Below are 27,931 nucleotides of genomic sequence, written 5' to 3'. Positions count from 1 at the left end.
GGGTTTTACGTGCCAAAACCACTTTCTGATTATGAGGCACGCCGTAGTGGGGGACTCTGGAAATTTAGACCAACTGGGGTTCTTTAACGTGCACCTAAATCTAGGAACACGGGTGTTTTTGCATTTCGCCCCCATCGAAATGCGGCTGCCATGGCTGGGATTCCATCCCGCGACCTTGTGCTTAGCTAAGCCCAACACCATAGCCACTAAGCAACCATGGCGGGTAAAAGAAATGCAAGTGTGACAGCTCTGACAGGCCAGATAAGGATCTCCTGTAAATAGGCAACGACTATAAGTTGACCATTGATAGTACTACTACAACAGTTAAAAAAAAATATCTTGAAGGGGCAGCGCGAAAAAACGACGACAGAAGGCAGGAACACACAGGACAGCGCTGTCCTGTGTGTTCCTGCCTTCTGTCGTCGTTTTTTCGCGCTGCCCCTTCAAGATGTTCAACCAGTACCAACTCGCCCAAATGTCGATCCTTCTACAAAAAAAAATATCAATGAAGCTATCAATAGGCGCAACAGTGCTACTGGTAGCTTTTCAGTTGCTGGCTAGCAATTAGAAACCTGTGGTTGTAACTCCAGGTAATGGTGAACCCCGTCACATGACCATACGTTATCAGGATGGAAAGCTATATACCATGTGAAATCTCAGCTACCTCTCACTAAGCGTTGATCATTTTTGCTACCAGAGTGCATAGTTTGATCTGCAAGTGCACACATCTTCGCATTGCTGTGATTGAACTGCCTTAAATCTTGTATTCCGAGTTTCATTATAGCAGTAGAACACTCAATGAAACAAAGGGGGGCCAGCCAAATGTTAGATTTAGCTTGTTATATCCATGTTCAAGATATCGAATTCAACTGCATCTTTTTTACACCAGAAGGCATAGTAGCCCGACTGAAAGATCCTTGTTGCAAAGCACACTTACCCCTTCATGGGCTTCCTCGGGCACTACGCAGATGCTGAGGTGCACTTGCTCAAATGTCCCAATCCACTCGACAGTATTTGTTCCCATGTTGAGAACAGGGCGCATCATGCGTGCAACGCTTGTGAAGAGAAATACACCTGGATACTGGGATGCCTGGCTTGTTTTGGGCACAAAGCCAATCTCTAATGTTGGGGGCACCTGAAAGCAGCAGTGAAAAGCTTGTTGTTTCAGGGGCTCTACAGACCCTTTTGATGTTTATGCAGAGATTTCAGACTTTCCCCCTGGAACAGCCCGCCAAATTTAGCAGTACAGCAAGCTGCAATAGCCTGCAAATGTGTAGGGCCTTCTACTGCAGGGTTCATACAGAACATTTGACCAAAAGTTCAAGGATAATTCAAGGATGCCAAAGGCCAAAATTCAAGGAGGAGGAACAAAATTAATTTGTACACATCTATACACTGTAAAATAGTGAACTCTCCTTCTTAGCTGCAACTGCTTGCAGCTAAGCAGCTGCTGAGTTGAACAAACTCTTCAAGCTCTTCAGGTCGCTTTCCCAAGTAGACTTTCCCACTGTAATGACACCAATCACCTCCTGGCATATGGGTAGCAGAGTCCAACTTCAGCCAGACACTGGTCATGTTAATTCCAAATGGCTTGAACTTACTTTCCACCAGGCATTTTAGAGTCTAAGGCAAGAAAATGGAGCCAGGATGGCTGCAGTGTGAACCAACTAGCAAAAAAAAAAAAGAAATAACACAAAAGAGTGATTTATACAAGCTTGTCGTTGGTGTCTATGGACATGCCAGATTGCAATTCTTTAGACACACTTTCAAAAGACAATAATCTGGGGTTGTTTCTCAACAGACAGTGTCTATGGCATAGCCCTTATGCAGAATCTGGTACTTTGAATGCTCAAAAGAGACGCCCCAAACACAGTTTTCAAGAAATTCAAGGAGCACATTTACTTTCAAGGAGTTTTAAGGGTCCTAGAATCTCCAGATTCAAGGACATTTCAGATTCAAGGACATTACAGGATTTTAAGGTGTACAAACCTTGTAACTGGCACCAAATTTGCTGTGCAGTTAAAATTTCAACTGATAAATTGATTTTGCTCCAAAATGTACAATAAAACTACATGGTACAAAAGCTTAACGCAAAAGGCACATTTCTCATAAATCAACACATCAAGAACACATACCTAAAGTTTACTATAGGACCAAATACCGTATATACTTGCGTAATGAATGCGCTTGCATAATAATTACACCCCATCCTTCGGTCCTGTGCTTCCCATGATCGAACAGCCGGGCTGTAGTTTTCATGGGGGACTCGAATCTTTTACTTTCACACATGTGTTTAGGGCAAGCGCACTTAATCTCGATGCCCGTTGCTGTGTTGGCGCAGCTCAAACAGGGGCTGAGGGTTTGACGACAAAGAAGTAAAGCCATGACAAAAGAACAATGGCATCAACCATGAATTAAGAGCAGACTGAGTGTTGTAATAGTCACTCAGGACCTGGCGGAAAGACCAACCGCAACAACAGTCAGCCTGTTTTTACTGCATGCTTGCCACCAGTACTTGTGCAAACGCACCTTGCAGACTCGAGAGAGCAAGAAACGCACATGCTCTCTGCAACAGCAATATTACACTGATGCAATAGGAGAGCGCACGACGCGCAGCTGGGCGCTATGCAAAAGGGAGTCCAAGTGAAGAAGGGGTAACCAGCTCTCAGTCGGCATGGTCAACATAATGGGCACAGTGTCAAATACACATGTCTGTTGCTTAATTTTCTGCCTGTCTTGTGTTTAACTGTATGTAATGGGCCATAATTCGAGTTATACGGCTGGTGTTAAAAAGGCCATGCACTAGAACATGAGAATCATGCTGTCAGAATGCATTTCAGTTTTGACGAAGTCTGCAAACGCTACAAGCTGCTCGCTATGAATCAGATGAGTAGCACCATCTGAGGGCTGAAGATAAGAAAGTCTCTTCATATGGAGGATGTCCTCGAACATGTCAGAAACCTGCAAAACAAAGGCTGTGCCATTTTGCACAAAATAATCAAAACGCATGTGTGAGCCATGACGAGAAAGCACGGTGTCGCCTCCACAGATTTCAAAGCAAGCAAACAATATCCATGCAGCAAACAGCTGTGTTTGAGGAGACGTACATTGTTTAGCCAACAACTGCCCTCTTGCTAAAAGAAGATTCTCACTTTTCACAAGATTTGTGATACACCTGCTGCGGGACAAGAAGTTTATCTACTTACAAAATGGCCCTACTTTGAGCAGACACCAACAAACTTCAGCATGCCGATGAACAGAACAGTCTAGGAAAGCGGTACACACAGCGTGCTTGTCAAAATAACAGGTATCGAAAAGCAGTGCTTCAATGTGATGGTTGCGATAACAGCATATATAGATGGAAGCGACTGCAAGGACAAGCAGTTGTGGAACCATGATGTGAATGAAGCGGCGAGCAACCCGGATGACGGACCTGGTGATTCTGACGGAGCGTGAAGTGCAATAAAAAAAGCTGTAACATTTTCTTGTCACATAACCTACCTTCGCAGGCAAAAAGTGATTGCATTTTTACTGCAAAGGTGAGTTACCTAATGCATTTTTCAAAACATTACCGTCTTAGATTTCAAATTTTGTTGCTACAGAAAGTTCCCATTAAATTTATGCTGCATAATAACCACACCATCCAACTTTGTTTCAGTGTTTCAAGAAAAAAAAGTGAGCTCATTACCAGTGTATATACAGTATTTTTTGTTGTTGTTGTGGCAAGTTTAGGTGGCAAAAACTTACTACCAGAAGTTATCTACAATCACAGAAACACTGCTGCCACAGTGCAGAGAAAAGGATCCATAAATTCGCATTTCATGTGAAAAGTAGGCAGGCAGGAGACAGAAAACCAAAGAAGCTAGCTTAAGCCATACTGGCAGGGAGTGATATCGGCTGTAGAATTCAACATGGCAAAACAGGCCAACAGTGTTTGTTTTGCTATCTTTTGTATTTTAACTTGAGCATCTTATGCACAGTTGTTCAACACCTTGACATGGTAAAACCTAGCTTTCATGGTTTCAGAGTATACTAAGTTAATGATACCATAGGTCAGAAGATTGAATACAGTATGTAGTTCCGAATAAATGTAGTTCAACTAGTAAATCTGAAAACCAATATCATGGCTAGTCATAGCCATCACCTTGCAGCATATATGCGTGCGTGCGCGCGTGTGTGTAATCAATGATGTTATAATCAGTCATATTCTTTAGCAAGGAAGCTGTAACCAACATTACAGTGTTGAGCACAAAAATTGTTTGCACATTTGCACAAATTATACATGCAATTTTTCTCCCTTTCCTGTCTGTTGATACCACTAGCTCACGCCACTTCGGAGCACCTTTTGGAGCAGCCAAAAATACATTTTGTAACAGTAAAATGGACTTTTGGAGCAGGTTTATGAAGGCAAATGCTAACTACATTATATGGAGCTTTTACAGTGGGCAAGCCGCGTGAAAGCAGTAAGTGGTCGCTGGTTCATAAGCTCAATCAAATCAACAAAAATATGACCTTCTCTTCATTGCATTCCTTACTATGGACTGCAATGAAGCGGAGGTGTCCCAAGATTTCCATAAAAGCATTTTAGTGGCTTAGGAAAGCACAGAAGCACATGGACGTGCTACGCGCAGACTTCGGAGGTATTTTGAGAACCTTCAGTATGATTTTGCTGCTATAAATGTATCTTTTAAGACGGAGCCCCTAGTGAAAAGAAAAGTCATGTTGATAATAGAGCATAGGCTGATGTAATAGCACACTTTCCTTTTTTTTAGCTCCTTAAATGGAATTGGCAATATTGTTCATATGTTTGCATCGTTGTTGTAACATCATTATTTCCAGATTATACAAGTCCTCTAAAGTTGAAGTACCAGAAATTTTTATAAATCTAGTGCTATCTGTGCAAATAGCTGCTTGCATAGGTAGTGTAGTTAATGTACTTTGGCAGACACAGCTTTTGCAATCAGAGCTGACAAATAATCTTTTTTTCTTTCACGATTTGGTATAGTACATGTATATATTCATAACTCAAGTGGTCAATTCAAGGACAACCTCATTTTGTTTGATTCTTCAAGAGCACTTCTATTCCCAGATATCCATCATCAAATCTGGCCCTCAGTAGAATAACTTCACATTCATAAACAGGCGGGATTCTGCACATGGGCCTCTACCCCTCTCTTCCACTCCCACCCTCAAATGACATAGCTCATTGCAGAGAAATGTCAGCAGAGAGGGCAGTAATGCAGCTGCTGCCAGCTCTGCCAAACTTCTAGGCTGGCGTGCTAAATAATGACCTACGTAACACTATGTAACCTACGTAGCCTATGTAACACCCCCATTAATGGAGTCCTTTAAGGAAATAAACTGAACTACATCACATGGTGGGTTGGTCATTGTGTCGGGACTTTCACCTATAAATGTGAAATTAGCATAGTAAGTGTCCAACTTGATGATGAAATCAGCTGCCGATTTTTCTAATTTCTTGCAAGAAATAATTGCGAGGGCAGTCCAAAAACATTAACTTTAGCAGGATAATTAATTTGCTTTTTACAACGCCAACGCCAGCTTCACTGACATACCACCTACTTGAAATACCACAATGGTTGACACCATGAGGTTGGTTCACTTTCCCTCGTCATGTAGCTCAATGTGCGCTGTGTGCCATTGCGAAGTACAAATATTCGTGGATGACCTTTGGCTGGGCAATGCTATCAGATTAGGCTGCGATGTGCACATTCAATTTGGAGCTTCCTGCCTTCACGTGAGCTTTCATCATTCCATCCAGTAAGCACAAAAACAAACTTCACGAAAGCGTTTGCAGTAGTTGCCAGCATGTCGCTCATGACTACAATCTTGGCTTCCAGCCACCAGTCTAGCCCATGATCTCACACCTAATCACCAAGGCAGTTTACTGATCCAAACATATTGGACGCCACTTGCTATGACAACCTTCTGTACGCCACATGTCAGCTGGCAGGAAATTTTTGTCACCGCCACAGGATGTGGCCAGGCCTAACCAGCGGCACTTCATCAGTATCCAGCGCCGAAAATTGCTGTTTGGTGCAGAGTCGACCAAAATTTTAGCAGCAGCCATACGGAATTCTTAAGGCCGTAAAATCACCTTGCCAACAACAGTGGGAGAAAGGCAACAAAGTGTAGCGCAAAAATTGTTCACGGCTGCCATGTCTGCGATATCATGTGTGTCATGTTCAAAAAATTGAGTAACACCATAAGGTGCCTGAAACTTCGGACTGCGTCTTCCGTAGATCATACAGGAGAGGAGCACGGTGTCTGGCTTGGTGCCAGCGTTATCGCTCACTAATTGATCCAGGCTCAATAGGAGAAGCTTGACTTTGTCCACCATGAAGCTAACGCAGCTGCTGGTCCAAGAAAGCTATGATCCATGCAGTGCTGTGTGTGTACTGCGCTTGTCCCCTTCTCTCGCCTTGTTCTTATTTTTAATGCTATGCCACTTTCAATAGTGCGGAGGAACAGTGCTTGAGGAATATAGTTACATTTCCGAAAGCCCAAAGAACCCTTTCAGCACAAGGTGGGTGCAGATTTCTCATATCTTGCTGAAATGTAACAGGGTGTAGCAGGGTTTGCCTCTCGGCACAGTTCAGCGCACATGGAGCAGCGGTAGCATCACCAGGAGGCATAACAGCACAGAAGGAGTTTCATGCAAGGGCACAAAGGACAGATTATATAAATTCAAAACTACAGCAGTAACAAGCCCTTCAGAAAGTTGCAGTGCTACAATGGCCAAAACTATGGCACTTGCCTTTTCCAGTCCGCAGGCTTTCATCGTGCGAAGGCTGGTTACCAGATTTTCCACACTGCTGTCCTCAACATAGCCCAAGACACGACCATCAAGCACAATAACATATGACTCTGCAACATTTGGCCTTATGCCATCTAGTGGTGCCATGCCTAAGCCGACCAAGAGAGAGGGCAGGTGGCTTGTTGGGAACTGCTGGTTTACCACCTGTGAACAAGCACACCAATAGAAAAACATGTCAGCACAACATAAAGCTGATGGCAACATCTATATTTCTCACAAAAAAAAGTTTCATTGGCATTTCTACCATCTCATGACTAGATGTTTCCTACCACATAAAGCCAAAATAGACAATGACAATAAGGAAAGCTTCGGGGGAATTACTCGTTTATTTATTTGAAATATAGAAATTATAAATAAATAAAAATGAAAGTTTATAAAAAAAAATGGCCGTAGGCGGGATGCGAGCCCACATCTTCAGATTACGTGTGCAATGGTCTTACCAATTGAGCTACCGCGGCGCTGTTTTTCCAGCCACTTTATTTTATTATTTATGTATGTGTACTACAGTTAGTCCCAGGAGCTATAGTCAGCGCCAAAATTCACGGTGTTGGTGGCGGACATCAAGCATTCTTTCTGCTGAAAGGCGTCACATGGTACGTGAACTTGGGAGAGGGCAACTGGCCAATAAACCCTCATATGTGCTACTTGAAGGCACCAAAGCTGCCAGAGACAAGATCCTCTATATGTAATGAACGAGAAGAAGCAAGCAACTGAGGGGTCTAGTTTTTGCAAGTCGCAACCACAAAAATCTCACAGCCAATGACAAGAATAAAGAATGCACTACCTCAGCCAGGGCCGTCAAATGGTTGAGCAGACCACAAGGGGCGCCATCAGGTGTGTGCACAGGGCAGAGGAAGCCTGGTTCAAGAGCAAAAGTGCGCATTAGATAAGGTAACCTTTTGTAGTCATATGCCAAGCTCCTCCCAACACATGAAAAATATTGCCTCCAGTAAGATGTCAGGAAGAACCTGAAAGGCACAAGCACTGCTTTTCCTTTGGTTTTGTTGAAGCACTTCTTCAAGAATTTCTTCACCTATACTGGACTTTGCAGTGTGAGCTTACAAATACAAGCATTGTTTAGCAGCACACTTGAAGCAATTTGTATGCACTTTTCACAGCGCAGAGTACCAAGAATGGAGACACTCTCCCTATGTGCGACAAGACCACAGGTGAACTTAGTGAATATGAAGAGGATTTTAGTAGTGAGGAGAAATATATTCAGCCTTCGATGCCCAACAAACATCCTTGGTTGAGAACATTGAAAAAGAAAGTGCCAATGAGAACCCTCGTCTCCACTAAAGTTCTCATTGTCACTTTCTTAGGGAAAACAGTTCCTGTGGCGATTACCCACAATGTGATGCTCGCTGTAGGAGAGCCCTGTGAACGATGAAAATATTCTGAAATAAATTCACTTATTACACATTTGTTCACACAAGAGCTCTTTCTGCACGACGCCCAAAACAAGTGAAATAGCTCCTGAGCGTTCTAGAACGACTGCAATGAGTAGATGCTCAAGACCACAAAGGTTTAACCGTTTGATGATGGTCTAATAGACATCCTAACAAATAATGCTATGATGCAGAGCTTTCCCATCTTCGCTTCATATACTCCATAATGCATAAACACAAAAGATGAAAACCTCTTCTGATGACAAGCATTCTCAGTTTTGGTGAACAATCCACTATAATATAACCATAAGCAACTAACCGCATGAAAAGCTGTTTATGACAAACATCTTAATTTTTTGCAGAAGTATAGCAGATCTGGCACTCTTCAAAACTGGTTTCTCACACAAGCAAAACAGGTCAGGTACATTTGTTTAGTTAAAATTGATTATCTGCCCTTCTGCTAAGCTGAGCTTATATAGTCAACGACCGTTTTATCGGACAAATGCGTGATAATACAGACACCTTCCCAGCCCTGCCATGTACCCCATAGAGCCAATGTATGAGGACGTCTCAAATTTTGAATGCTGATTTCTTTGCAACCTCGTATTCAAGGCATTTTGCCGCAAGCACAGGTTTTAAATGGCAGTAAGCAAAGCCACGATTGTTGCCATTCTGATTATCTTGCAAGATCAAAGCAGTACTCTTGCATGCCGATCAGAAGCTGTAGCCACCATGGTAACACTAGGCCTAGCTGCTTTGAGGTTTGTTACCAAGCTTCCTGCTGTTCAGTGCTGTGCTTTTCATTGAAAGAACTTGCCACTGTCGGCAATAGTGCCACCTCCACCTTTGCCATTCTTGCGGATGGCCTCCAAGAGCGAAAAATTAGTTAATTGTGGTTTAGTGGCACAAAAGCCACTAAGGCTATGCTGTGCTAAACACGAGGCGTATTAAAGTCCAATTTAAGAAGAAGAAGGCTGTGTTGATCTATATTTTATGTAAAAAGCCAGTGTCATCTAGAAATTTATGCACGTCAGGTAATGGCACTGTCGGATCATCTCCTAAAATTAAAGCAGGGTGTAAAGGTATCTGTAGTTTATATAAATTGTGCAAAAGGTTTCGTCTGTGTACTTCAATTTGTGTGCATATTAGTAATACATGCATAACTGCTGGTGGTTCTTGGCATGTCTTGCAAGTTGGTGCATCTTCATTCGTAAGTAAAGAATTGTGTGTGAGGTGTGTGTGCCCAATGCTTAGTTGGCATAAAACTACTTCAAAGAACCGCTCGTGGTGGCTACATGACTTCCACTCACCAAGTATGGGTTTAGTAGGATGTTATCTGCGTAACGGTCCCATTCGTATTGCCATTCTGACGTTAAGGCCTTTCTAATTGCGCGGATGCTATCTCTATATGGAAGTGTTGTGCTTGTTATGCCTTTGTACGCTGCCATCGATGCACATCTGTCAGCTGGTTCCTTACTCGGTATCCCAACATGGCTTGGGACCCAGCAGAAACGAATTGATCTCCCGTAATTGTTAAGCACCACCATGTTTTATGTGTCCCCTGTCAGGGGTTCACACTCAGACTTCAGATGTAGAGCCTTTAGTGTACTTAAGGAAGCAGTGTATATGAATGTATTTTTGTGCTTGTCAGTGATAATCTATTTAACTACAACCCATATAGCATAAACTTTTGCTGTGAAAACATAGGCATGTTTTGGTAATCAAATACTTGTTTCCCAATTTTCCGTTACAGCCCCAACACCCCTGTGTTCTTTTGCTTTAGAGCCATCAGTGCAAGATACCATGTAATTTTGTATAATGTATTTGTGCGGGTCGTCTTTCTTCTTTAGATGTGTTAATGTCCAGTCACATAACTGCGTGAAATTGTACCACGAGGGAACTGTTGTAGACTTTTAGCAACCTGGAGGATTTCATGATAATTCCAACAATATTCCTCATGTCGCAGGGCAAGCAGCCTAATCATGTTCGGTTTATTTGTATAGTGTAAGCGTGAGTTCTATCGTGTGATGTTGCAGCATTAGTGTTGCGCTGATGACTGAATTCTGAGTGCACTCTGCACGAGTAACCCTGCGATGCTGCAAGGAAAGTTCATTACCCTCAACATATAAACTTGGAGCAGGTGATGTTCTGTACGCACCACTTGCCAGTTGCAGTCCAAGGTTATGTACTGGATCAAGTCGTCGAATGTAAGACTGTCTGGCTGAGCCATACACCGCAGCCATAGCCAAGAAGGCTACATACAAGAGACCGGTAAATACATAAAAGGCATGTTCGGTCCGAACCCCAGTGCTTATGGGACAACACTTTCAGAATATTTAACGCTTTATTTGCCTTAATTTTTGTTGTCTTTATATGTGCCAGGAAGTTTAATTTTTGTCAAAGATTACTCTCAAGAATTTATATTCTTGTTCTTCCGGCAAAGCCACATCATTGAATTTTAAAAGCGGGTCTAAGTACAATCTTCGTTTTTGCGAGAATAGCACTGTAACAGTCTTTTGAGTAGAGAAGTGGAAGCCATTTTTCTCAGCCCATTGTATTTCCTCATTTATTGTGATCTAGAGCTGCCTTTCACATCTTGGTAAATTTGAAGCACAAAATGCTATTTGCAGATCATCAACGTATATGGAGTGCATAACAGAGGGGGGAATGACTTTGTTAATAGAGTTCATTTTTACTGTAAACAGCGTTGTGCTAAGTGTGCAACCTTGTGGCATGCTGTTTTCCTGGATAAATATGCATGAGAGTACAGTGCCTAGACGGATTTAGAATGTTCTGTTGGACCTAAAATCAGCGAGACTGGTTAGCATTCTGCAACGGATTCCTAAAGCAGCGAGGTCACGTAAGATTCTGAATGTCCAAGTGGTACCATACGCTTTTTCTAGATCAAAGAACACTGTCAGGCAGTGCTATTCGTGTAAGAATGCTTCACGGATTTCATGTTCAAGCCAGATGAGGTGGTCAATCGTTAAACTGTCTTCTTTATACCCGCACTGATGAAAATCAATTAAGTTCTGTATGTCAAGAGTGAATGTAAATCTCACATTTACAACACTTTCATATGATTTAGTCAAACAGCTTGTCAGGGCAATGGGTCAAAAGCTGCTTGGGGATGTGGGGGATTTACCTCCTTTTAAAAAAAGGCAGAACTATTGCATTTTTTCAATCTTTTAGCATGATTCTAGATTAACAAACTTTACTGAAAAATTCAAGGAGAATATCTCCAGATGCTTGGGACAGGTATGCAAGCATGGAATAATGGATCCGGTCACGACCTACTGTAGTTTTCTTGCCAATGCAGAGTACCCTGTTAAGTTCCTGTAGAATGAATGGAGCGTAGTATTCTTCCTTTGACATACAAGTAGCTGGTAATTTCTGCTTTTCTGCTGACAGTCTGTATATTAAGAATGTGTTTGAGTGGTTCACCGAGCTAGAGAGATTACAGAAATGCTCCCCAAGTATATTTGCTTGTTTTTGTAGCATTGTCTGAGTGGCTGAAGGTGTACGTAATGATATTGTGCATGATAAGTAGTCCCCCCTAAACTTCCTGACCTGTTCACACATACTTTTGGATGTGGTGGTGCTATTAATTGTAGATACGTATTTCTGCCATGACAATTTTGCGGCTTGCTTCGGAATATATATAGAGCTTTCACTTTGGCTTGTTTTAAATTCTGAAATTTGCTATGTGTTGGGTGTCTACCCAAGATTCCCCAGGCCTTATTTTGCTGTTTTTTTGCTTCAGTACATTTATGTGTCCACCAAGGATCCAGCTTTTTTTTTTTTTTTCGAACAATGCCAGAAGATTGAAGAATAGCCTTTCCAGCTGCAGAAATTATGCACTTGGTAAATTTTTCATTAATTTCATCAATGCTTTGGTTTGGCAAAATGAGCTCCTCCAGCCTGGCACTTTCCGTAAAAACAATTTGCCATTTGTTATTGCCAATGGCACGGTTTATGAGATATAATGGGTAGTGTTGATGTGAGGATGATTATAGCAGGTAAGTGATCACTGCGACACGAAGTCTCAGTACTTCCCATTTAATATTGGTAAAAGCATCGGGTGAGCGAAATGCTAAATCAAGGCAGCTACAATTACGTAAACTCGGTGAAAAATATGTTGGTGCACCTGAGTTCAAAAGACAGATGTTGTTTGCTAAATTAAAATCTTCGATAAGTTGTCCTCTTTGGCCATTTTTATTGCTGCCCCACAGTGTGCAATGGGCATTAAGATTTCCAACTAAAGCAAAAGGCTCTGGCAACTGGTCAATTAAATTTTCCAGATCTCGAGTAGTGAAACACGGCTGGAGTGCTCGTGGCCCTTTCATACGACAGTAAAACCTATAAAAAAATGTGTATTTTTGTGGCCTAAGTTCATTTTTTGAAGGTAGAATGCTACTGGCGATAGCTTATTTATAATGCCTTTGATGCCACCTAGATTGTTGATTGGGCCTGATTAGGCCTCTGCAATTCCACTGAATGATGAAAGCAGTTTTAATGGAATTGAAAAAATTTACTGATGTGTGTGAGCTTACTAGTTATAGGGGACAGGTGTTAAAAGAGTTGATTACTCTCATTAAGGGCGGCAACTGTTCAGGTTACCTATCCCTTTTTAGACGCAGTTACAAGAAGTTTGTCTTTCTTGGTGTGCTCCAGGGAGCACAGATCTTTTGGGGTCAATGACGCCAGGGTTTTCAAGTCGACCTCCATCGCCTTCTCCGAGGCACTAGATGATCGAGAGCCAGGCGTCGAGGCGTGCGTTTTGGGCCATGGAGTTCGGCTCAACTTTGGGTCCTGCGCCACTGCAGTCTGCCGGTCGTATTCGATGATGATGGAGCAGCACTGGCTGCAGCTACCAATGGAGTGGATAGAGCTTCTACAGGAATACCAGACGTGAACCCTGTAGACTCCTGAAGCCGGTGTGGCGCTGCCCCCTGCCGCGTCACACTGGCATAGCTTACTTGAGGTAAGTGCCCTAGCCTTTTCCTCACTGCATAGAATGAAACCTTTTCCTTCACAGTGATTGCAATGATTTCTTTTTCTTTGTTCCACCAAGGGCAGCTCCGCAAGTAAGCTGGATGATCGCCCTTGCAATTGACACATTCTGCAGGAGCATTGTAGTTGTCAGATGGATGGCCATTGGTACTACACTTCATGCATGTTTGTTTTCCTCTGCATGGTTGTGATGCATGCCCGAACCTCTGGCACTTGAAGCACCGCCTCGGGTTCGGTATGTATGGTAGGACATTGATTTTCAAGTATCCTGCGTCGAGTTAACTGGGCACAGTGCTAGAACCAAATGTGAGTATTACATGTTTTGTGGAGATCTGTTGGTTGTTTCATCGAAGTGTTATTCTTTGTACCTTAATTACATTTTGCTCCTGAAATCCCTCGAGGAGCTCTTTGTCACTGAGGTTCAAGAAATCCTCTTCCGATATTACTCTCCTGCTTGTGTTGAGTGAGTGATGTGGAGAGATTGTGACATTAATTTCACCTATACTTGTGAGTTCAGTGATCTTTACGACTTGGTCTTTCTTTGTTAGTTTGAGGAGGAGGTCACCGCTTGCCATCTTTGATGCTTTGTAGCCTAGGCCAATTGTGTTTGATAGGCATTTTGATATGAAGAAAGGAGATAGTTTTCTTACTGTTGTGTTGCCTTCAATACGAAGGACATGGTACTTTGGGAAGTTGTCTTGGCTTGGTTTCAAAAGGAAATGGAATGTTGCTTCATTGCGCCCTCATTTTTTAAGGTGATCTTGGAGGAGGGGAAAAGCGTTTGCCATGTAAACCCAGAGAAATGGTAGCCACCCACCAAGGAGCCCAACAAGGGGATGCTACTAGGTTGAGATTACTAATACCTGCAGACACCAGCCATGCATCACCGCTATAACCTAACATATATTACACACGGTTAACCCTTGCCGTCTGGAAATTTGGAAGTGGTAAGAAGTGAAGAGAAGACAGGAAAGATTGAAAGAGAGAGAGAAAGGCAAAGGTTGGAGAGGATAGGAAGAGGTGACTGCCGATTTCCTCCAGGTGAGTCAGTCTGGAGTGCCAAATATGTGAAGCAGAGGCCAAAGAGGTGTGTTGCCTCCGCCGGGGGCCTTAACGGCCCAAACACCCAGCATCGGTGCAATCCCTAGGATCCCCCTTTCCCCAGATACGGCTAAGCCATGCATGACTACATGCGGGAGTGTCCAACCCTCATGGGCTCGGGTACGTGATGTCGCAACACACCAAACGCCTGCTTACACAGACGCCCCTGCGGGAGAAGCGCAAAAAGTATAGCAAGGATCAAGCAATGAACAATGCCGTCTTACAAAAGCCAGCTCTGCTGTAATACAGCAGTGTTATGCAGTCAAGCATACGTAATGTATTGCAGTGAAGCATACAAAGAATGCTAAAGGCCCCCGGATATGGGACAAAGTATGTATTCTTTAATTATACTCGCATGCACCTGCTGTTTCCTGTCACAGTGAGAGCACCAACAGGTCTAAGGGCCCATTCACACTTACGAGTCGCAGAGGTTGTGCAACCGTTCTGGTCGCAAAGCAACAGTCGCAGGCTAGTAGCACGCTGCTCGATTTTCCAGCCTTGCAACTGCGAGTCACAAACCATTAAACCAATCAGCGATGCCCCAAAAGTAGCGTGTGAGACTTTGTGCATCCGGTTGCCACTTCCCGTGAACAGAGGCACGGGCAGACCTTCCACCTCCACCATCTTCTCTGCCTATGTGCTTGACGTGCCTGTATGGCAGCGGTGCACATCAAAACTGCCGCGACATCCTTCTCTTCACTCAGGTCGTCGTGGTACATAGCGAACAGCGAGGTACTACAGCGCACTGAGCTCGAATGCAGGGAGACAGGGTCACAGCAGACGAAACGCCCGCAAACGCGCCAATGGCGTCCTTCCCGAGAGTTCTCGTTTTGAACGAGAAGGCGACCCGCGCGTCGCTGAGGTGGCCCTTGCAAGTGTGAACGTCGGTGTTGTCGAGCCGCTGCTTCGTTGCAGGTGACTGACGGTCGCATGAACCCTGCGACTTGCAAGTGTGAATGTGCCATAATAAGTGCACCGGCAGGCCTTCAGAGCTGTTTCGAATGTGCCTGTGGCGATTTCAGCCCTAGAGGGCAGTAAAAGGCATACTTTCGTTTTTTTTTTAGACTCCCAGATTTTTATAATGTTTTTTGCGGTCCCTTGGCAAAAAAACAAAAAAAAAACATGGTACGTTGACTGTAGCTATATTACCAATGTACCTTCATGTTGATGCTAATGGGTGTCTACAGCATACAGCCACAGCATACAGCACCCACAAACTGTACTGTGAAGGACATCGTCACTCAAGAAGCTACACAGGTATCACTGTTCAAGATCGTCTGTGGGAGGACCCCAAGACTTTCGAAAGAACATTTTTGCCTTCAACACAATGCTGCACCAACGTCCTACTGGCACCAGTACCACTAAGCTCCTTCACAAGGCTCACCTCAGAGCTTGGCTGGCCATAGCATCTCACCAGGTGAAACACTGCTAGCCTTCCCCTCAATGCAACTGCCCGTCATTCCAAGCAGAAGACCTCATGCTGGTTTGATGCATCCAGCATGTGCTGCAGTGTTGCCATATGTTTCTGCCCCAATTTTCTGCCGTCTTTCAGTAGCGAAGGCTCTACACCCTTGCACTTTTCCCTTCGCAGCTATTCGTGACTCCAAAAGCCACAACCGTGCTTTTCCTGCTCATGCTAAGCAATTGAAACTATGCTCTACATGCTTTCTGCATTGACTTCTTTTCAACCTGTAGTTCAGATTCAAGAGGAGAGGGGGTGGTGAGTGTAACGAAATAGGTGACGTGTTGTAGCGAAGTACATGTCACGTTAGAAAGGACAACGAACTGACGGCGCATGATGATGGCAGCAGAAAAAGAGAAGGAAGAAAGGATCTCGATGCTAGACGATTGTGTCGGTCTTGCCACGGAGAACAAGACCGTGTACGTGTGTCAATGCCAAGTTACCAAGTACAGATTAGAGTGATTGCTTTTGAAGCGTGTTAATTTCGTTGCTGCCTATCCAACATGATCTGCACGTCTTCCAGCGACTAATTGGCCCGGTCTTCGCACCTGTTTTCACACTTTCCAATTAATTTTGTTGCTGTTCCTTCTCTCCAAGTCATATTATCGTCTCGATCTGTCTTGTTGACCTGTACGAACCTTGAAAACGACAGTGGCCCCATTCGACATGGCACTGTTTTGTGGACTGCGATGTTCGGGCACAGTATGGCAGATTCCTGCATCGGGCCCACATGGGGGAGCACATAAGGCAGAAGCGCTTGCAGAGCCAAAATCTGTAACTGTGTCCAATCATCTGGGGCGGGGCAACCGAACCACAGTGGGCTTGGTGCTCCTTTTGCGCCAAAAACAATAAAATGAGGTACTCGTTTGTGCAGAACCAAGCACAAGGGGCTCCGCAGTGCATGCAATATACAGCACAGCATGCTATGCACCTGAATATACCAAATATTCGAAAAATTTAATAGTAGATATTAGATTCGCAAATTGAATCTTATGAATGTTTACAATTCGATTCAATTCGAAGTTATTCGAGTATTCGCACACCCCTAGTAACATTGGTGATGGTCAACTAAAGTTTGCTATGGCAACACAAGGCACACTTGATATGACTGGTTCAATGCATGCTACAGCGCAGCAGCAGCAGCCATCATAGATAAAGTAAAAGCAGACACAACAAATGCGTTAAGTAAACTAACCGTATCTGATAAGTAAGCTAGCAAGAGCAAAGCTGCATCTCACCCCAAGCCTCGGGCAACAGCTTTCGCACAGTGGTGGTGCGCATCTCAGCAAAGAAGGCGCCTCGGTGGACACAGCGGAAGTGCGACAGGTATCGCCAGTAGTTGAGCTTCTCTGCGATGACCGTAGTGCCTGTGAACTGCATTAGGCCCAGGCCTGACTTGGTCACCACATTACCGGTAGCCAGGAAGTAGTTCATGGCCGACGTTATGTCCCATGAAGTTGCCAGCGCTCGGCTAAAGTTGGCTGCATGATGTCGGTATAATTACAGTGTGAATGCATTTGGTAAATCAATATTAAAAAGAATGCTCCAGCTTGTAGGCAGCAAAATGAAAATACTATCTGAAACCTTTCCAAACTTTTCCATATGCAAAATCTATTCAGTATTCACTTACAAGTAATGTTTCTAATCACATTTTACTGCAGTAGTTGTTCCTTCAGTATGGTTACTCATGCAAGAAGTGAGGAACACATGAACTGGTTCCATATACTACAGTTAAACCTAGATATAACAAACTTCAATATAAGACAATTTTTTATATAACAAAGTATTTAACTTTTCATAACCTCTTCTCCATAGAACACCATGTAATTTGAACCTCAATATAATGAAGTGTGTTTGTGTGCAATTTCAATATAACGAAATTTCACTTCCACACCAAAGGTATGCATGCCGAGACAATAAATAGAAACTTCCGCTGATGCAGATGGTCAGATGATTGAATTACAAGCAGCTGCTTGCAAATGCACCTCTCAAATCGCCCAAGGCAGGACAAGAGCGACCTCCGAAGTGAAGCCGCATCACATTCCGTATAAAGTCCAAGTGCGATAAATCCTATCAAGTGCGATAAAATCCTATCGCGCGCCGCGCACTTTGTGCTTTATGTGCAAGTGAAATTGTGCGAGGGTGAGAAAGAATGATGGTGGCTTCATGCACGAGTGCCGCCTCCCCGCACGGGCAAAAGGAAAAAGTGGGGGAGGGAAGCGAGCTAGCAGTAACACGATCAAGCATGCACAAGGAGTGAGGCAAGGCAGGGGGGGGGGATAAGTTGGCAAGTGTCGCGATTTCTGGCATACATCTCGCTCGTGGCTGCTAATGGGTGTAAACGCGGCAGAGTGCATACCCAGCCGCGGACCCTACTTTAGAGGTAATCTGCCGCATGTGCAAAGAGTGGGCATGCCGAGACGGCATGACATCACATAAGCTGTCTTCGTGCACATTTAGTATCGAAGGTTGCATGATTAGGTGACTTGATGAAGTGAGAAGCAGACGAAGCATTCACTCCGCGCTGTCGGCGCTTTTTATGATAGTGTCATCCAAGTGCAGGTGACACTATCAGCCACAGAGGTGAGGTGCTCACAAAAGCGTGGCTGGCTTTACTGAATTTGTACTTCTTATGTGAACACATCGTCGACGTGGCATGAAACTGCATCATTCGTTGCCGACTCAAAGCAAATTGCCAATTTTACCTACTTCGTTATATCGAAGTTTAATTGTAAGTAATCTTGTATTTATACATAACAGAAGGTGAGTCTTAAAAGATGCAATAGCACTTATGCATTTCGAAAGTGTATGGCAATAGCCTCCATTATTGCCATGGGCAAGGTGAAGCAACAGCCAAGCTAAGTGAAGGCAGCTACGTGAAGCCCATTCATTCAGTAAAAGCAATGCACATCTTGAGCTAAAGCCCAATATGTCATTTCTGAAAGATACCTGTGAAAAAGCAATGCATCTGCCATGCATATTATTTAAAGGGTCCCTGAACCACTTTTTATCGAAGTGGAGAAAGACATTTCAAGTGAAGATAGGCTATTTCAGAACCACTTTGCCGCATCAAGTACTTCAATGCGTTCAGCAGAAGCGGAGTTATCGGCAATCAAACACGGCCTCAGCTGGCTCCCCTTCCTCCTTCAATGCCTTGCACTGCGAAGGCTACGGCAAAGACCTCACCGTGGCGCGCAGTTCAAATGTCCGATTTGGTGCCTATGCCGCGCTAAACGTAAGCCAAATGCGGCTGTCCTTAGAGAGCCGCAGTGCGCTTAGCCACTGGACTCGTGGCGGCACCTCATGGCACCCGCGGTGTAGCCGAGCACAGCGACCAACAGCCGCCGCGTATTGGAGTGTGCTCTATGACGAAATAAAGCACACAGGAAAGAGCGAGGAGCATTGGGTTTTTGAAACGAGAGCGTTTGAGAAAAAGGTGACTTTGCGCTCTGCTTGCAAGCTACACAGACCGCGTACGACAGCAGAACTTGGCTGAGATGTTCACAACAGTGTATGCTACCCGCGGACTATGTTATTCCACCAAGCCTGAGGGGTGGTTCAGGGCCCCTTTAACAAACTGCCACTCTATAGCGGTCACAAGCTGATCCTTTCTCATATACAGCACTGCACTGCATACAGTACTGTGCGTGTGAGCATCAATAATTCAATTTTGGTAAACTACTAGCAAGCGGGATGAATCTTTCAAAGGTGGGGTCAGTCAGAATGGCATCATAAAAGCACAGTCAGTCACGGATGAAAACAAAGTTCATGCCAATACTCAGAACATCTAACAAGCTAAGTAAAAGCAAACATATGTAGTGTATTTACACATATCTGTTTTTCTGTAATACTCCTTCGAAGCAATAAAACAGTGGTCACAGACAGAAAAATTATGGCAGGTAGTACATGAAGCATTAAAGACCTCGCTCAAATACCACTTACTTCTATTAGTGTACTTACTAAGTACATAGTTATATTGTCTTTCACAAGAAGAATACTTTAAAATCACAGCTATCGAAGCATTTCGAAGGACAGTAGAGCAAACCAAAGTACTCACCCATGCTGAGCTTAAATGTGGACCCTGTTGCTTTTGCTTTCTTTTCTATATTTTGCCTTATTGAATACAGAAATCCAGAAAGCTTTTCCTGTGAATTCAACAATAAAGTATGAAAGTTGGGCAATCAGAACTTTAACAACATGCCACCATTCATTTGGATATAAATTGACATATTCAAAATTAGCAGTCACAAATTTGATATCCATACCTTGAGTACCATAAGGTATAAGTGTCCAGCAAGCAAAACTTCATGGTTCATTGGGTTGTCAGTAGACTCAACTGCGCACTCTCCTTTGGCAACAGCAAATAGCTTTCGTATCATGAGCCTTGACAGGAAGAGAAATCAAAGGCATACCAATTATACGTAGGCTCGAGGCATGGTGGCAGCGACGTGCTGTCCCACTATCAATGACGCAAGCGCCGCTTGTGCACAGAAGGTTAGAACGTCTACAGAGACACAGAGTGCGTTTGGTAGCAAAGATGACAAAGGCACACCATCAAGGCTCCGCTCAATCAGCTCTGTGGTGGATCCATGGCAGTTTTCTACCTTCCGCTGCTGCCATGACCATTGTGCACAGGCATACTATGAGCAACCTAGCATTGCTGGGTGTATGCACTGGTCCGAGCAGAAAGGACCGTAAATGCAGAGCTAACATTATCTAAAATTTCACTTGGTACTAACGCTGATGCTTTCCCGTCAGTCTCTTTTAATGCACCATTAAGATATAGCTCCTGCAATGCCACTGGCAGCACTCCTAATCACATCAGTCTTGTGAGACACCTGGTAGCTGCCAGGGCGCTGTTCCTTCTGCCAAACAGTAGTTTCCTTGCATACTGCATCGCACCAACATGTCACAACCACATATAATTAGAACAATGTCTGAGGAGTTTGAATGCAACACTAAATCTAGCTATTCCTGCCAATGCTTTGCCCTTCAGGCAAAACTGCTAAATGTTATTTCTATTTCGTGGTCTTTCATCACAGTCTAGAAAAAGGGATTGTTTAAAAGCCATTGTCACAGAAACAGCTAAATCGGTTGTTTCTGCACACCATCAATACCGTATTTACTCGCATAATGATCGCACTTTTCTGTCAAAAAAATTTGCGCAAATTCAGGGGTGCGATCATTATGCAGGTTACATTTCCCGCAAAAAAAAAATTTTTTTTTATCCCGCATTTGCTGCAGGATGACAACAGGCCAACAAACAGGCAGCTGTCGCTGTAACAATGCAGGACACCAAAACAAAAATGGCAGCCGGCGGGGCAAGCCGAACGCACCAAAGAAAACTTTTTTTCTTCTCGTGAGTACATTACGTGCATTGAAACAGTTTCTTCTGTATCAGTAATGAATAATATCGTGAATATCAGCAAGTTTGCAGCAATACCGTAGCCATGTCCACATTTAGGGGACAAAAACGGAGATGGGCACGCTTAGCTGCCAGTGACATAGAAACACGTGGCAAACAAGCTGTGGAAACTGCAGCATTTGTCTTCACTACTATCCTGATATGGCACGTTTCCGCTAAGGGTGGGTGAATATCTTAGCTGCGTTACAAGCGTCGGCGTATGAATAGGGTGCACTTCTAACGTATCAGTGTACACGTGGCCACTATTGTTGCCGCTCACGATTTGTTGTGGGTCCACGAGTGCAGACGAGAAGAATCGAAAGGCGCCTTTTTTGTTGTTGGTGTTGGCCGAAACCATTATGAAGAAGCCAAGGTAAGTTTGGTCATACCTTTTTTTTTTTGTGTGGAAGTGCGGAAAGTGATGAAAGAAACGAAATGGGGCATCTGCTTAAGGATGTTTGGTGCGTGCAGACCGCTTGGTATGTCTTCGAGAGTTGTTCGCGTAGCATTCAACAGCATTCAACAGATTGTAAGCGCGATCATCATTAGCTAGACTTCGCACACAACATATCGCTGCGACAAGTTCGGGGTGCAATCATTACACGGGAAAGAAAGAAATATGGAATTTTGATGACAAAATTCAGGGGTGCGATCATTCTGCGAGTGTGATCATTATGCAGGTAAATACAGTACTTTTCATAACAGAATGTATGCTATAAAATGCTTCAATATTGTTACTTGTGCAAGTGGTCTGATGTAATTACTAGTAATTATCAAATTAAGCACAACACAAAAGATATTAGAAGTTTCTTTATACAAATGTGAATCGTATACTGAGAGTGTTCCGCATCTTAAGAAGCACACACATTTTAGTGTCAGTCAAGTTACCTTTTTTACTCGAATCTAGGCCAACCCCGAATCTAGGCCAACCCCGATTCTAAGCCGACCCCCTAAAGCCCGAAGCCAACAAAAAGAAAATATATTACCTCGAATGTAGGCCGAACAAAAAAAGCGAGGACAGCGTTCACAAAATGCAAACAGCATTTATTGAATCTGAACGTGCAGAGCTCATTCAATGTCGTCGTCATTGCTAGACTCGTTGCTGTGTTCCTTGTCACTGTCACCTTCAAACAGTGCACTATCTTCGGTACCGTCAAGCGCATTAGATATGCTGCACTTCTTAAAGGCGCGCACGATCAAAGTGCCTGGGATGTCGTCCCATGCTGCAGCTACCCAGCCCGCCAGCTGCGATAGCAATGCACGTTTGATGCAGCTCGTTGCCGTTAGCATGTGGTCTTCGTCAGTCAACCAGTCCGTGTAATATTTCTGCAGACGATCCTTGAAAGGTTTGTTGATGCAGACATCAAGTGGCTGCAACTGGCCCGTCATGCCGCCCGGTATGACAGCGAGGTCCATGTTCGCTTGGGTGAGCGCAGCCTTCACGTTGTCTGTCAAGTGCCCATGGTAAGAGTCGACAACAAGAAGCGAGTTCTTTGTCAAAAGGGCTCCTGGACGCCGTCTCCACACAATTTTAACCCACTCTTCCACCATCGCACCCATCATCCACCCATTCTCATTTGCCCGCACAATGAAATTTCTTGGGAAAGTTTCTCGAGCAGGCAGTGTCTTCCTTTTAAATATCATATAAGGAGGGAGTTTATGTCCATCAGCTGTGCAGCACAGCATCACAGTTGTGTGCTGCTTCTCGTAGCCCACAGAGTGCACCTTCACCTCCTCGACGCCCTTTTCATTAACGGTGTACACCACTGGCACATCAAAATACACAGCCGTCTGGTCGGCGTTGCCGATTTGCCCAAGGTTGTAGCCTGCCGCTTCTCTCTTTCGCAGCACGTAGCGCTGAAAAGCTATCAGCTTTTCTTCGAAATCGCATGGGAGCTTCTGGGTGACTGAAGTGCGACGTCGGAGGCTGAAGCCGAAGCGCTTCATGAATTTCAGAAGCCAGCCCCGGCTGGCTTTGAAATCCTTTGGCATTAGGCCTCGCTCCCTCGAAAGTTCCCTAGCTTTCGCTTGGAGCACTTCTGTTGTCACTGGAAGCACAGCTGCTCTCTCTGTCCGAACAAAGTCGGCCAAAACTGTCTCCTCCACTTTGTGGTGATGGCCTTTCTTTGGTCTGCTAAATGCCATCCTCGTTGCGGTGCACGCAAAAAACTGCTGTCGTTATCCCCTACAACGATGGACATTTTTCTCGTTGGCACCGAAGTCCCGCCTGGCTTGAAGGTTCGACAATGCCTCTGCGGCTATCACAACTGTTCGCTTGAAAGCGGCACTGTAGTGGCATCTCCTGCTTGGTGCCGTCGCGATAACACCACGCCACACACCGATACGGCCAACATGACACAGGTCAAAATGGCGACCTTGCTTGTGTACGGTTGGCTACTGGCACGGCTAGTAGTGGCTGAGATACTGACTTTTCTAGATGGCGCTAGCTATGTACCATATTTAGCAGTTTCAATGAAAAACTGGCCCGTTTTTTAAAGTCCTCGAATCTAAGCCGACCCTAGAGTTTGGAATATGATTATTTGAATAAACTATCGGCCTAGATTCGAATAAATACGGTATGTAGAACACCCAATATGGGGCAGCACAGCGATATGTTGAGATCCCAGAGACACATTGTTGGTTACCAATGGTTGAACTATTTGCACATTAATGGCTCTGGCCTACACAGAACCATTTGCTAAAATAAGTTCATTTCATTCAACATCACTTTGTTTCCTTCACATCGGACAGTGATTACATGGTGCTATGGTTTAACGTGGCAAACAAGAAAAAAGCTTATGTGCTGCTGCTTCAAATGCACCGTTGTGAAAGCAACAAATATAGTGGCCTGTCCGCGCAGCTACACTTTGTGCAATCTGCATAAGTAAAAGTACTAACAGCAAGATTGTTTGAAAGATTAGTAGATACATGAACATCAGCAGCCATTAAGAATGGCAGTCATTTACCTAGAGTTGTGGTGCTACTGAAACGTTACACAATATTTACTACCGTATGTAATAAGTCAACTTGTGGCAATTAGGGAATTAATAATGAAACAAATTCCTTAAGCAAAGTATTTCAGCATGAAAATTTTAAAAACGACATGATTTAAGAGTTTTACGAATGTTATTTATATGCTTTTTTAAATTAAACTTTCTGTAAGCTCTCGTAGATTTCTAAAATAGTTTTAACTGTTATAGAAATCTTTAATAAATTTATTAAACGTCAAGCCGTTGAAGCTGGATACTCACAGTATTATGTTGAACTTGTCTACATATGATTCGGTGTGCACACAAATGCAGTGCCTAAAGAAATGAGAAATGTGGATATTACACACTGGGACCAACTCACAAAATTCAAGACATATCTGAAGACATTCGAACAGTGTAATTTTACCATAAAGCTGTTATTGCAACTGCAAGTGGTGGAGAATGTCTGCTCTGAATGCTAGCACAAACTTATTGAGAACTTTATAGGGGGATTCATTATTTACAAATCTTATTGCACTAGCAATGAAATTTGGAGTGGATACTGAGCACGCCTATGGTGCTGCATCGGCAAAGTTTGTGGGTAATTGTGCTCATTGGGGCTAATTACCAAAAGACTTAATTGTACTTTGGAGGTCTAGGGGCATAAAATTTCAGAACTGATGGACATATAATAATGAAACTTGATGAGCATACAGTGTTTGTGCGAACAAACACATTGAAGAGGCTACAAAGTTGCACAAGAGTGACTACTATGTTGCTGTAGAAAATCAACAAACTTGTTCTAATTGGGGCTGTTGTCTAGGCCTGTCCGAAAAAGAGCTCTTTTCTTAAAAGCAGAGAGGTTTGCCGGCGTATAAGTATTTGCCTATGTGCTACTTTGCAAGGGAGAGTGAGAGGTGAGAAAAAGGCCCTAGAAAAAAGTCGGAAGAGAGTAGCAAAGTAATAAAATACAACTTGGTATCTTCATTTCACTTTTGAGACCAACTTTTCTGAAGACACGAGTCATCAGACTTCACTGCTTGTTTGAGAGGTAACCAATTAATTTAAGGTAATAAAACAAGAAATTCAGGGCTTGATGTTGCTTTGATGAGTGCCAAGGATCTAATATGTGCCTAAACGTCAAAGGGCCCTCTGGGAATGAAAAAGTTTGCAGTCTGTAAACTAATACTAGGCACATAGAGTTGAAACAAAACAGGAGAGCAATGCAAACCCTAATCAGCAGAAGTCAATTCAAAATGTTCACCCAGTTCATGCCTCTCAGCTTTCATTTGCAGATCTAGTCATATATAAGCCAAGCAAGCCATAGCTTATTCAAATACCATCAAAATACTGGCAGACTATGCCTACAAACACTTATACAAAACGATGGCTATCATATTCAGCTGCAGTGTCTTTAGGCTCTTGGCTTACGTAAGCTCAATATTTTCTTTCTCCAAAAAGAAAGATTCAAAGCAACAGTTCTGTTAAAAAGAAAAAACGACAATGCACATTACTGTCAGTTCTAGCCTACAAACTTGTCCTGGTACACATCATGCATATTGGGCTCTTGGTTCAATGGCAGGCAGCACTGAAAGCCCCCTTCAACTCCCTGCCAGTGGCTCACCTAAGGAGAAAGAGGGCCAATTCCTCGTCGCTGTACCACTCGGGCAGCCTCATGCAGATGCGAAACTTTTCCCCAATGTATGCTCGCACCTGGTCCCGGTTCAGCAGGCCTTCATTTTGCACTTGCCTCAACATGTTAATGATGCAACTATAAAAGAAGGAGAAAGTGCAAAGTGAGTGCCTCAATACATTGCCCAACCTACAGCAGTGCAAAATACACATGCAAGTTAGTAAAGATGCTTTACTGAAGGAATGCGCAGAAAATGAGAGGCAGAAAGACAAGTACATATTTTCTTTAATCTTTCCACTTCCATCGTCCTCCAGGGAACCCTTCAGAAAAAGGTTGTAAATGATAACAAGCAAAAGGAGCCAGCTATTAGCGTAAGACCTTTTTCCAAGCCTTCTTCCATTTCAATTAAGCAATACAGTCAAACCACAGTATAACAAGCTATCAGATATAACAAAGTAAACATACAAATTTCTCACCAATATATATTGTATTATTTTAATTATGGGCTTACAATAAATACTGGCTACAACGAAGGTATTTTGATGTCGGGCGCAACTTCATTATCGAGAAGTTCGACTGTATAGATCTGTGCTAATTTATTCTGTGATTATAAGCTTTATTTTTCTCTTGCTTTGGCTTGTGTTATAAAAGCAATGACCCGAGAACCTGTGTTTATGATTAACATCGTTTAATCAAGCCACAAGCCAAGACTAGCTGAAACAAAGCATTTCCTGCACACCTGACAGACAAATCACTGTACTTAAATTCAGAACAGTTCCAGAGCAACTACTGCCAAACACTGAACAAATATAATCACAGCTACAACACAATTTATATATTTTTATCAAATGTGGTACCTTCACCTCACTAACAAATAAATCCAAGAAACAGGGTCACACAGCAAGCATACTGATAAATAGAAACACGTACAGAAATCCAGAAGTGTTAGAAACAGAAGCAAACTTTCTCACCCTTTGAAGAACGAGTCATCTTCTTTGCCTGCTATTAGCTCACTGTAGATGTGGTAATCACTGACATCGCACAATGCCTTGAGGAGCATCATGACAGGCATGAAGAAGAGTTCTTTCATGTATGAGAACATCACTTGCACTGTGCCATTGGTCAGGTAGTGAAGCACCATGTTCTGCACGGACAACATGAATGCTGTAAATTTGTATGCATCACTGCCCACTGGCTCCCTTTGAACATGCAAAGCACCTTTATAAACAAATAAAAAAAATATTTTATTGCAGCAAAACACACTATGTGAAATATTGTATTATAATATATATATATATATATATATATATATATATACTGCATGAGACACTACATAAATATAACACATACTGTAACATCTGTAGTGTGAACCCTGACTTACGGATAAACAGGTAAGTTCAGATGGTAGAGTGGCTGCCCCGGAAAGGCGGTGGTCCCGGGTTCGAGACCCGGACCAGGACGAATTTTTCTTCAGCTGTGAGGCTTTTCTTTCGAGGAACCCGTTTGGGTTTCCTTTGTAGCAATCGCTACGAATGGGTGCATGTCTGCTTTTCCCTCTATTAATTACTTCTCTCCACCTTGTGGTTTTATGCAGAACTATTACGTCAAAACTGCTGTTTCAAATGGGATTAGGAGAGGGACTTCCCCGAACCCCAATCCAAGGTAACCCCTCAACAACAACCCCTTCCCCCATGTGTGCGAGTGCACACCGGCACCAAGAAGATACACCATGAAAAGACAAATACCCTGGCTATACCTTAATGAGCTGGGGTTCTGACGAGCAAAGAACTCCCAAAGCAAGAGGATAAGTTCCCCAACACGGAACCACCTTCATGTCCTTCAGGTCGGGATAGATATGAATACAAGGGATAATGAAGGAGGCCAGGACGACATGATTCGCTGGCATCTGTATAAATATCTCCTTTGAAGAGCACTTGCTGCTAGATTCTTGACCTGTCACTCACTACAGCCTACAATCTCTCAGAAAGAATTTATGGGGTGCACTGTAACTAAACATATTTATAGCGGGGTAACATGGCCAAACAGGCATATATCCACTAATTTGACACAAGTGCATGAATCGAATCACCTTTCTTGTGCCTGTTTCAAAGGCGATCACTTAA

General features: G+C 43.4%; 1 protein-coding gene across 1 annotated transcript in view; it reads right to left on the bottom strand.

The window, feature by feature from the left end:
- Window positions 1–27,931, bottom strand: part of Polr1B (RNA polymerase I subunit Rpl135) — a 65,423-nt gene that overhangs the window by 19,713 nt on the left and 17,779 nt on the right. Inside the window, exons 9-17 of the mRNA XM_075681400.1 lie at window positions 26,780–26,952; window positions 25,800–25,946; window positions 24,458–24,511; window positions 20,068–20,185; window positions 19,860–19,947; window positions 17,041–17,283; window positions 7,623–7,696; window positions 6,779–6,982; window positions 938–1,135 (exon numbers count right to left, since the gene is read on the bottom strand). Coding sequence (XP_075537515.1) covers window positions 938–1,135; window positions 6,779–6,982; window positions 7,623–7,696; window positions 17,041–17,283; window positions 19,860–19,947; window positions 20,068–20,185; window positions 24,458–24,511; window positions 25,800–25,946; window positions 26,780–26,952 — 1,299 coding nt within the window. The remainder of the gene's footprint in view (window positions 1–937; window positions 1,136–6,778; window positions 6,983–7,622; window positions 7,697–17,040; window positions 17,284–19,859; window positions 19,948–20,067; window positions 20,186–24,457; window positions 24,512–25,799; window positions 25,947–26,779; window positions 26,953–27,931) is intronic.

The sequence above is a fragment of the Dermacentor variabilis genome, chromosome 2 (assembly GCF_050947875.1).
Source record: "Dermacentor variabilis isolate Ectoservices chromosome 2, ASM5094787v1, whole genome shotgun sequence".
NCBI lineage: Eukaryota > Metazoa > Arthropoda > Arachnida > Ixodida > Ixodidae > Dermacentor > Dermacentor variabilis.
The sequence above is the reverse complement of the archived record's forward strand: the minus strand, read 5'-3'. Positions and strand labels throughout refer to the sequence as shown.